Here is a 12,359-nt window from a genome sequence, read left to right as displayed (position 1 = left end):
GTATTTTGGATGCTTTGAATTACTCCAGTTCATTATGACTGCATAATCTTAGCTCTTCTTTATTACTTTACAAACGCACAACTATCGGAATCATATTTATTATCACTGACTGTATGATGTGAAATTTGTTTTGCAACATCAGTACATTCACAAAATGACCATAATTACAAAACTAAATAGTGTGTTTATATTAAAAAAAAAGTAAGGAATAACAAAGTAATGTTCATGGACCATTCAGAAATCTGATGGCAGAGGGGAAGAAACTGCTTCTGAGTTATTGATTGTGGGTCTTCAGGCTCCTGTGTCTCCTCCCAGATGGTAATAAGACAAGAGCATGTCCTGTAACTCCCATAGACTAAACGCATTCTGTGATCATGATAAACTTGATTACACATGATTCAAAGATGAATTCAATCCAAACAAGGCAAGGAGGCCTTGTTTGCTTTAAATTTCAAATATATAGTATTTGATTTACAAGGGACCAAGCTGATATTTGCCAAGTAACAGTAATTCAGCCTTCAGCCTCAACTGCTCAACTGATGTGTAGTGGTATTAGCAACCAACCAGTTTGTCAAAATAACCCATAAAATATAATCTTCCACCTTAGTTGATAAGATAGAATTTGCTACAAAAACCTCCAGGGCTGTCAATAAAGCATTAAACAAGAATTGAATATCACTATTGAACATCGAGATTTCTTGGAACTAATTGAAGTGGTTAAAAAATTTTCAAAGAAAATATCAATATTTACATGACGTGTTGTAGAATGGATTAGAACTGACAGTAGGATGTCTTCTGCACTGCAAGAGAGACAGCTTTAAAGTTGTTAAGTTTAGACTAACTTGTATTGTGTCTACACAAAGTACACTGCAGACTCTGTGGTCAAATCAACACATACAAACAAGCTGGATGAATTCAGCAGGTTGGGCAACATCCGTTGAAATACGGATGCTGCCCGACCTGCTGAGTTCGTCTAGCTTGTTTGTACATGTTGTATTGTGTCTCTCTGTTGCCTTATGGCATGGGTTGATTTGCGTAAGTCCTTTTGTAGTGAGCTGCTGTAATTGGACCATGCTTAACAGAAAATCTTGACACCAACTGGCCTTTGTGCCCCTGACATCCAGTCAAGAAAAGCAAGAGATCTGAGGTGGTTTTCCAAATCAATGGGTATATGATTTTTGAAGAATTGACAAAAATGAAATAAGATTTTAAATTTGTATATAATTGGAAGAGATTTAGTCTACAAAAGATAATTTCAGAAACTGAATGACTATTAGGGTACAAAATCACACAGATATATAAAATAACCTGTAGTTAAGAATACATATTTTGTACAACTGTACATCCTTACCTGAATGATGTTACAGTAATTATGGTTGATAGTCTTGACTGGTATTTCAGTGGAGGTATCACCATTTCAAATCATCCCTAATGTGATCAATCCATTTTCCAGGACCAACTTTCAAACCATTCTGAAAGTAGACTTACTGATTTGTATGAATACTGACTAATTTGTTCAAAGAGTCAATTTCCTCCACAAGTGCTCAATATTTAATTAATAAAGTGATCATGTAAAATTCTTTGGAATCAGAAACTGTGTGCATAAGGAGCCATTTATGATTACAGTAATAATCAAGTCTTACTATTAATTATTTGATTTCAAACCAATATGTTAAAGAATGTTCATAATAATCATAAACACATGTATTAGTTTAGTTGTAGCCTAATCAAAGGTTCTTTGTTAAACTTGTTTCAAACAGGATTATTCTAGAGGATGACAAATGCAAGAACTTCCGAAGTAATTCCTGTTAAATTATTCATTGTATTCATGTATTCAAACACATAGGAACACAAAGTAAAGTAAAAAATAAAAGAGAAATTAGAACCTTAAGGGATGTAGATAGTAATCTGAAATTGGTTTCGCGTGGGTTAAGATATATTTCTTGTTGAGTTTGGGTTAAGGAACACAAAATATTCAAGGATATACTAAGTTGCAGTCAACAGAATAATTATTTTGCTTTGTTGAGCTGTATTAAACGGAATAGAGTTGTTGGGCTTCCAGTCATTTGGAACACCTTCATATTCCAACGATGCAGTTGACGGATCTAAATTCACTGAATGTTTGAGCTGCAAGTTATATTAGTCCTTCTGATTATAAAAATGATCTGATTGTCATAACAAAGGCACAGCAGATATGGAAGGGATGTTTCCCATGGTGGGGGAGTCTAGGACACAGCCTCAGGATGGGGGGGGGGGGGGGGCGTCCATTTAAAAGAGATGCGGAGAAATTTCTTTAGCCAGGAAGTGGTGTATTTGTGGAATTTGTTACCGCAGACAGCTGTGGAGGCCAGGTCGTTGGGTGTATTTAAGATAGAGATTGATGGTTTGATGGGCCAAATGGCCTAATTCTGCTCCTATGTTTTATAGTCATGAATTTAAGGAAGAAAATTAATTGTCCTTATAGGTCTGGTCTATACATCACTCCCATCCCATAACATAGAGGTCTCCAAATGATATATCTAACTGAGTCACTGGGTTAATGGGTATTTAGAGTTGGGTAATAAATGCTGCCAGCAATATCTTAAAATAATTTGCAAGGAGAGACAACTAATATCAGCAATAACTTGTAATAATATATTAAAAGAACTTTTTAGATAAAATGCTTGTATTTTTAGTTCTGTTGTGCAGTAAGAAAGACATGCCAAGTTTAATGTCACAGTACAAGTACGTTCATAGGATAGTAGCCACACTACTACGTTATAAAACTAGAATTATGACTCTAAAGTTCCTTAAAATTACTGAATTTCCTTTGCGTAACAGAATGTACTTGGACCAATCTGTAATTTAAATCGAGGAAGTTGGATGACATAATCTACACATTGATAATTCCATTAACTTCAAAAAAAATTTACTTCTAACAACTCTGCAAGCTCATTTGTTGCAAACTGCTGAAGGGGTGTGCAGTTTTCTTTTAAATTTTATATAAATCACTCTCACTGTGACACAATTTTCCTTCCATTATAGGTGAAGAAGGCACATTGAAAATTTTCCTTATATCTCCAAGTGCTTTTGGCTTCTTTGCAGTTTTACTCTGTGAATTGTTTTGGCAAGAACGAGGCGACTTTGTGTTTTCCAGAACATTGAAATCTTTTTTATCTGAAACAGTAAAATTACGATAAATGTGATACATGCTTGATTAAAATCACAGAAAATTCATAGCACAGAATGAGGCCATTTGAGACAGCAATTCCTAGTTAAAGGATTACCCAGCCAAACCTCACCTTCCTGCACTGGATCCCGTAGTCCTTTAGGACATGGCTCTTTAAATACAAATTCATGTTTAAATTGGATGAAAATATGAAAGTTTTCAACATCCTTTAAGGCAAAGTAAGGAGAGGCTGGTCAAGGATTGTGAGCAAACTAAACATTGTCGTGTTGAACCTGTTGGGATCCATTCTAATCAAGTTAATCAATGAATGACACAATCCCTTTAAACAGCAGCTCAGGGGTGTTCGTTCATTTTAGAAATCGTTCAGCTATTAGAATGAGAGCCACATGCTTGTCAGTACTGAGACAGTGGTTCCACCAGCCAGACGATAAGTGCAGAGGTCTCATTCGAAAGGAGAATTTTGTCACTGTGAGATTCATCTTTGTCTCTTATAACTCAATGGCCTATAAACTAGTAGTATATCAAAAATCATGTCTCCAATATAGTTATTATTAAAATAACTATCATTTAAAAACGTTAGACCTGAAGATTACCATTCAACCGTTGTGACTGTGTTGGAACTTTGAAAGAGTTTCCACTTAGCCCCCATTTCCTCTTACCCACTTCCACTGACCTGCGTATTCTCTGCTGACCTTAAATGCAATCATTTTAGCTCTGATCAACCCATGGTGCAGTCTTTCCCTCCGTTAATGGTTTATTGAGTTGCTGCTTATTATAACTAACCCCTGTTTAAATTACTACAACAGGAGGAACCCATTGTTTGACACCTTGAATCAGAACTTGCATACCTGGCTCCTTCTCCAAGATTGCCTCCAATCTCTGCTGTTGGGACCTGTAACAGTAAATTCCTTTAGTTCTAATCTTTTGAAAAGAGAGCAATTTCACAGATCCTTTTATCCCCAGTGAATAACTTTTGCTTTAACTGTAAGTAATGCTATAATGTAAAAAAAAATTGGTGGACAGCAAACTTCCACAAAACAGAAATGACCGCTCTGTTTAAGCAGTTTTATGCTGGTTGATCAAAATTTAAAGTCTTATCTGTTTTTATGCCTGACTATCAGAAGGATTGCAAAGATGGAAAAATAGGGTCACAGTTGTACAGCACAGAAACAAGCCCTTTGACTTGACTTGTCCATGTTGACCTTTATACACAGATACACTGATCCCCATGACCTCCACTAGGATCATTTCCTTTTATGCCTTACCATTTATGTTTCAAAAATCTTAAATATGTGTGTAATCCTCCCACCACAGTTTGTAATAAACCAGGCTCCTTAGTTGACACACACAAAATGCTGGAGGAACTCAGCAGGCTGGACAACATCTATGGAAAAGAGTAGAGTCGATGTTTTGGGCTGAAACCCTTTGGGAGGACTGGTTGGTTTACTCTGGCTAACAGCTACAAAGGCCATCTTCAATAAGTAATGTGTCTAGAGTAGGTTTGATTCAGTTACAACTCAACAGGAAAGTTGGAATATTCGGATGAAGGAACAAAAATTAATTGTGAATGCTCTGTAAATGCTGCCCCATACAAAATTGTCACTCGCCCAGAAATAACAGTCCTTACACCAGCATAAAATTAAAATAGAAGTATATTTACAGATATTTCAACTCTAACAAACAGTTAATAGAAAAAAAGTAAAAGGGCCCAGTACAGATAAACTCGTCCAAGTGTGCACATTTATGTTGGAGCTCATTTCTGGTGTAGTTGGGTGCTTGCTTTGATTATTCACACACTGAACCCAAGTTCTGCATAAAAGACACCAACCACAGTTCGAACTTTCCTCAAAGACCATTTCAAATGAACTGGGTAACTCAAATATTGACACTTCCTCCTTAGAAGCATTTGTCTGCACAAAGCACTTCTTACAACATGGTCTCTTCCAAGCGACATTCTGTGAGCATCTTCCTTTGTGCTCCGCTCCACACCTCCTGCCAACAACGAACCCAAAAACCAGACCACTGTCCCCCAGAAATCTGATGCCGGCTAGTTCTCTCGAATGTTCCATGGCATCCCACTGGACAGAATGTTACAGCACTTTAACATCAAACCCAACTGGTTGACACAACATTCCCAGGCCAAGCTAAGGACTCCTTATCTCAGTTGAAGGCAAAACACTAGTCTATGAAACTTAACTAACAGAACACACTGTGTTAGCAGAAAAGCTGCTAAAAGCACTAAAATATATATCAGCAGAAATACAATAAACCATGTTCTGAACCAGGGCATTACATTCAATGCCCACCAAAAATAGTTAGGTCCTCTTGACTTTGGAAGCCTTCGGAACTTATCAAACTATTATTAATACCTGGTACTCAAATTAATTTTGTGATTTCAGGACCACCCCCCCCCCCCCAATCCATTTGTAAATGGAAGTACTGTTTCTCACTATTGGGATTGACACAATACTCTGTTTCCCAGGTGCATCATATGCCAGCCTATCTGGACTCTCCACCGGGTGAATGGACAAGGTTTTCAAAAAATTCTCTCCATTTCTCTTCTTGCTTGCTTCCACGGGCCTTCTCACAATGGGAGTATTTGTTCCCACAAGAATGGAAACTTCACCCTTTTCTAACATATCTGGGCAGACCAACACCAGTGTGGCAATGGTCTCAGCTACTCCAACATCTGCTTCCGAAAACTCCAGTTACATTGACAAGTAACCATCATACGGGTAATGATCAGCACTAAGCCCCCAATTCTCAAGGGCACTGAGTGGTGTCAATGATAAACCTATCAAATGCTGGTCGTAAAGGATCTACAGAGTAAAGTAACTTGAGAACCTGTGTCAAGTATGGCTCTAGCATAAATGCCTTCAATCCATTTGGATACATCAGAGCTTGGTCCCACTGAACCTTAAGGAATAATGTTTTGAACTTTAGTATTTCTAGTGATACACTGATTGGAACGTATTTTCTTTGAGATTCCAGTCTGTTTCTTCACTGGATCCCTCCATAGTTTTGCTTCATTTTTACCTGTTTGATTAACCATGACTTACTTTTCAAAGTTTTTCCTGCCCCTCTCATTTTCACTTGAAATGTACATCTTTTCCACAGTTTTAAATTAAAATACCGGTCGTCTCTCTAGTAAAAAAAAAACCCTTTTCAGCAGCATTCCTCTTCCTAGTAAGTCCTACAGGAGGGTTGGTTTTCCTAACAGACATGTTACGTTTACCTGAAATATCAGCAGACATCCTGTGAGTCAGCTCAGCTCAAAGGTTTTTCACTCGATTCCTCAAAAGCTCTATCTCTGCGGCATCAGGGGCCACTGAAGTCATTATTCGGATTTTGGAAACATTCCGCTCCTCAATCCTATTTTCCTCCCCTCTAACTTCTTTGAGTAACTCAGTAAAAGATGGAGGAGGATGCATCTTGTTCGTCATTCGAATGCAATCATGTCGTGACAGCACACCCTTCACAACTTGCACCACCCTCAAGCAATTTCTCAGATAGTTGGATGCTCCCTTTGGCACAAACAGTGCAGTAGTTTCTCCAACCTGAAAAGGTAGGCAGAAAGCTTCTCTCCTTTTCTCCTGGAATGTGTGCCTAAACTTCATAAGATTGGCTGAACTTTCAGTAGTGCCAAAAGCATTTTCTGGAGTTTAAGTATAGTTAGCTGACATGGCTAAAGGATTTTCGGCCTTTAGGAACCTCACTATATCAGCCATTGGACCCTTTAAATTTTCTACCAGCCTCTGCTTTTCATCTTACCTGAGCACTGCCACTCATCCAGTAACGGAGATGTCTGCTCAGCCCAAGCCCTATATTCTTCTTGCCCATCGGGTGTGGGCTTGACGCCAGAGAACATTCTCAGCCTATGATCACTTTGTCATTTATCAACCAGTGATTAATAGCCGAAACCAACTGCTGAAGGACCTATTAGACCTTTCACATCAAAAACTCCTTTCCCTCACGTCACAGAAAAGAGAACAACTTGTCGTTGAAATCTTCACTCTCAACCACATTCCTTCAGGCTATGGCTCTGTCTCTCCAAGTACCCCTATCCTACTGGGCAGCGTGACTTCAGTCACGTCATTGGTAGCTGTATTGAACCCAATCTTAATCTCCATGGCATCCATAATAAAGTACCTTAATTATGAAAGAACTCACTTTACACAAAACATTAGTTTAAACACTGGCTCCAACACACAAATAAACAGCTTAATCAATCCTTATAAAGCATTGGATCACCAGACGAAGCCCCCAAAAATGTAATCCTCTCACTGCAGCTTGTAATAGACCAGACTCTTTAGCTAAGTCCGACTAACAGCCATGTGACTCAGCATTGCATGAGTAACAGTGAGAAAGCCACCTTCAATAAGCAACACACATCTAGGATCAGTATGATTCAGGTTCAACCCAACAGGAAAGTTGAAATGTTTCAATGAGGGAACGGAAATTATGGTGATTGCTGTGTAAATGCTGGCCCATACAAAGTTCTCACCCGCCCAGAAATAACAGTCCTTACACCAGCATAAAATTAAAATGGAAGTATATGTACAGATATTTCAACTCTAACAAATAGTTAATAGAGAAAAAAATAAAAGGGCCCAGTACAGATAAATCAGTCTAAACGTGTACATTAACACTGGAGCTCATATCTGGCGTAGTCGGGTGCTTCTCTTTGATTACTCACATGCTGAACCCAAGTTCTGCATGAAAGACCCCAGGGAGTATTGACACTTCCTCCTCGGAACCATTCATCTGCACAAAACACAATGGGGTCTCTCTTTCATGTGGCATTCTGTGAACAATCTTTCCTTGTGCTCCGCTCTGCACCTCCTGTTAACAGCGAACTCAAAAACTAGACCACTGTCCCCCAGAAATCTGATCCTGCCCAGTTCTCTCGAATGTTCCATGGCATCCCACTGGACAGAATGGTACAGCACGTTAACAAAACAAACCTAGCTGGCTGACACAACATTCCTAGACAGAGCAAACGACTCCTTATCTCAGCAGAAGCCAAAACATTAGTGTATGAAGCTTAACTAACAGAAGACACTGCGATGGCAGAAAAGCTGCTAAAAGCATCATGCCATAGTAGTAGAAATACAATAAAATAGGTTCGTAACCAGGGCATTACGTGTGAAAATGTGCAAGTATGGACCATGTAGCATGACTTTATGGAAAATACAGTATAACACAAAGGATGATACTGACCGCGCACGCCGCCTCTCAGAGGCAGTTGGTGCCCGAAATATTGCTTCTGGGTCTTCAGCCATCTGGTGCGGGGCTGAACCTTCCTTCGACACAGTGCCGCCCAGCCCATTCAGATTTTCCGACCTCATATTCGCCACTGCCATACGAATCATATCCAGCATCACTTCTTTGTCTAAGGGAGGATAAAAAGTGGCAGGGAATGTAATTGACAGATAATGTGTTACTTTACAACTCAAACAGGCTGTGCTCAAAATTCTCTCGTGGCAGATATTGGAAATAGCAGCTACATTGTTTAAACCAGGTAAGGAATATTACAATGTTTTTATTTAGAATGATTTAAATGTAATAAAGCATCCCTGTTGCTTCACGGAGGTGTCACTGAAGAAAGATAAGTTTATACCAGGCAAAGGAAGTGGAATTAGGGCAGAATGGCCAAAGTTGGATCCAAGTTTCTTCCAGTGTTAGAAGCAGTTTGTAATTCTATGTTATTAAGGTCTAAATGGTTGTTAGCATAATTGCTAGTGACAGGGTGAAGGACTTCTTTATCCAGGATGTTGCCAAGCTGCTGACATATTGCAGGAAAGAAAGATCTTCAGGACATTTGACACCTAGAGCCAATGAGAGGCAATCTTGCTTCCATTGTGCAAACGTACTGGGCATTTTCCACCCCTCCTCCCAATGATCACCATATATGTAGTGTGTTATAACAAACATGCATTTAAGAAATATCTTAAATTCTGGTCTTCTATAAATGATGCTAATCAATTTCACCCACATACCCCACCAGCTCCCCTTTCAACATTCCAAAAGGAACTCTGCCCTCTGCAACTCCCTGACCCACTCCCATCACCTGCAACGGCACCTCTTCCCCGTGCAGCTGCAGCACTTTTACCTCTTTACTCTGCACACTTCAGGACCCAAGCAGTCCTTCCAGGTGGAGGACCACTCAATCACACTTCGTCCAGTTTAGTCTACTATTCACGACGTGGTCTCTTCTACAGTGGGAAACTCTTAATACAGATTAGGTTACAGATTGTAGAATATCTTCATTCAGTTCAAGAGGGCGAACCAAGGCTTCCACCATCCCATTCCTACCATTACCTCAACAATGCCTAACTTAAGCTTTGTCAAGGTGCACAACTTCACCTTCTGTCTGGCAACCCTCAAGATTTGATATTGAATTTCACATTTTCAGGTAACCTGGTCTTTTGCCTCTCCACAGATGTGATTCTACCTCTGGGTTTAATTTTTTTTCTTGTTCTTTTCGGATATCACCTATCAATTTTTAAAATAAATGCTCCCTCCAACAACCTTGGCCTGGATCCTATTACAGGTATTCCCTGTCCTTCCACACAAACTCTCTCTGCAACTTAAAATGTTTGTTTTCTCACTTTCCAGTTCAGATGAATGATCTTTAACCCAAATCATCTACACTGTTTCTCTCCCACTGCTTCCAGTAACTTTTGTTGTTAGTGTTAGGAAGTAGCTTAGTGTATTTGTGAAAGCCACCTGGTGTTAAGGACAAAAATATATGAATTTATTTAACATCTTTCATGAAGACATCCTTAAGTACTTAAGAGCAAATAAAGTATTTCAGGAGAGAAGTTTGTTGTACTTCATGAAACAAATGTGGAAGTTTCAACAGAAAGATAATGTCTTACCAAGGTCACTAATATTCCTGGGTTATGTCACAAACCTTTTGGACTTGTCACAAGTAACCATTGCTGGACTGCTTGAAGTGAGTCAGTCTGCAGGATCTGAGATAGCAGTTCCATCACCTGTGAAGGGCAGTACATTACACAGAAATATTGTTTCACCAATCCCAATACATCTTCCTGCTGCCAGTACTATGATAGTTTGTTGTGGTGGGTCACGAGGGGCTGTGAATTGAGTATCCAAATGGAACACAGCCTCAGTGATACAGGGTAGCCATAATCCTTTACAACATCTACATTTAATCTTGCTTCTCTTGTCTCTCCGTACTGGGTTATCACAATGAATTAAAATGGGTGTGATGATTCTTTTAGTCATAGGGTAATAAAGTAGAGAAACAAGCCCTGTGCCCCACTCTTCTATACTGACTAAGGCCCACTCAGTCTTGTCCCATTTTCTCATATTTGACTTGTATCCCTCTAACATGTCCTTTCCATACAGAATACTTAACCAAAGGCCTCTTAAATATAGTTATTGAGCCTGACTCATCAACTCTTTCTAGCAGTTTGTCCCATATACACTACCCTCTGTGTGAAGAAGTTGCCCCGTGGGTCCCTTTTAAATCTTTCCCCTCTCACCCTAAACCTACGGCCTGTAGTTTTGGGCTCACTTTACCCAGGACTAAGACTATGCATTTAGCCTGTCTGTACCCCTCATGAAATTTAAACTTGTAAATTTAAATCCCCTCAGTCTCCTACACTGCAAGGAATAAAGTCCTAGCCTGCCCAATCTCTCACTTTAACTCAGACCCTTAAGTCCTTGTAACATCTTTGTAAATTTTCTTAGCACTTGACACAGCTTTATGATGCCCCTCCTAGAAAAGGACAACCAGAATTATACACAATTGACTGAAACTATACACTTTTGAAAACAGTTATATGTTCTCCTATTATATTGGAGTTCACTTCAGAACTGGTCATTCTTTCTGAAGTAATCTAAAAAAAATTGTTTAACAACGAGGTAAGGCTTGGCTTGGCTGTTGAAGTCAAGTCGAATTCCCTGTCATATGCACAAGTACATGTACAGTATGTTCAGGTGTAATAAAGGCTTACTTGCATCAGCATCACAAACACATTGCATTAGATAAGCAGCATTCACAAGAAATTTACACAGAAAATTAAATGCTACAATTTAGCAACACTATGACCACTTTGAACACTCTGTGCTAAAATGTTTTTTTCGTTCTGATTGTCATTCTTTCTCGTAAAAAGTGTGTATATTAAACATAAAATATTCATTTTTTACAAGAAAGAACACATTCGTACAAGTTGTTACAAAGTGATCATAGTGTTGCTAAAATGTAATGATTAGGGTTTTGTCAGTTGGTTCAAGCAGAGAAGGGAAGCAACTGTTGTTGAACCTGGTGGTGTGGGACTTCAGGTGACTACTATGTATTGTTGCCAATGGACTCTAGATTCAGACACAGACATACTTTATTGATCCTGAGGGAAATTGGGTTTCGTTAGGGAAATCTATTCTCCCATATGGATAAAGGACACAAGTCCCTGATATCGATGATAATAGAACATTCAATTTGTGCCTGTGTTAAGTGGTGCATTACACCATACACATGTGCAGGTTTATCAGCTGAAGACTCTGTGATCACAACCGCTTGCATTTATATTCATGTCATCACATCTTTGTGACAGATGAATAGAGCCACTGATTAACACCACAGTAAAACATTGGTACTGTATATGCAAAGGTATAGCATTCCCTCAGTACTGTGCTGTGGATGTCAGCCTCTGGATTTTTGAAACCACAGCATTATGAAGAAGTCACACTTCATAGCTGTACTTCAAGTTGTGATATTGGCAGGCAACACTTGTACCAATAAATTGCATAACACATTGTAGGAATACTCACAAGGATTTCACGTTCAGTCTCTGAGAGCACCGGTCTCGGACCTTTGTTGGTTCCAGTATGCGAGCTTGGTCTAGGGGAGTTCCGTGATACTGGCCGTGATGGTGAGAAACAAAGACTCCCTCTCTCACCAGAATACTGGCTGGCCCGTTTCTCTTCCTATTTTAAAAATAATTAAATTTTAAATCAGTTCAAAAATAATAGAGAGTGTATAACCATTCAACAAGACTAGCTTAGATGTTGAAAACTGATCATCCTAACTACTAAAGAATTCTTTGATTACAAGCTGAAAAGAGGAAGATGTGATCAGTATCACAGAGATCATGGCTGACTTGTGATACAATTCCTTCTTGTTCTCTATACCCCTTTGGTCAACAAAAACTTAAATTACTCA

General features: G+C 39.0%; 1 protein-coding gene across 3 annotated transcripts in view; it reads right to left on the bottom strand.

Moving 5' to 3' along the window:
- Positions 1–54: 54 nt before the first annotated feature.
- Positions 55–12,359, bottom strand: part of LOC132391809 (uncharacterized) — a 39,199-nt gene continuing 26,894 nt past the window's right edge. For all 3 annotated transcript variants that reach the window (XM_059965447.1, XM_059965446.1, XM_059965445.1), the window contains 5 exons: positions 11,969–12,124; positions 10,086–10,167; positions 8,390–8,561; positions 4,018–4,061; positions 55–3,156 (listed from right to left, as the gene is read on the bottom strand). In XM_059965447.1, the coding sequence (XP_059821430.1) occupies positions 2,972–3,156; positions 4,018–4,061; positions 8,390–8,561; positions 10,086–10,167; positions 11,969–12,124 (639 nt within the window). In that variant the 3' untranslated portion in view covers positions 55–2,971. The remainder of the gene's footprint in view (positions 3,157–4,017; positions 4,062–8,389; positions 8,562–10,085; positions 10,168–11,968; positions 12,125–12,359) is intronic.

The sequence above is a fragment of the Hypanus sabinus genome, chromosome 3 (assembly GCF_030144855.1).
Source record: "Hypanus sabinus isolate sHypSab1 chromosome 3, sHypSab1.hap1, whole genome shotgun sequence".
NCBI lineage: Eukaryota > Metazoa > Chordata > Chondrichthyes > Myliobatiformes > Dasyatidae > Hypanus > Hypanus sabinus.
The sequence above is the reverse complement of the archived record's forward strand: the minus strand, read 5'-3'. Positions and strand labels throughout refer to the sequence as shown.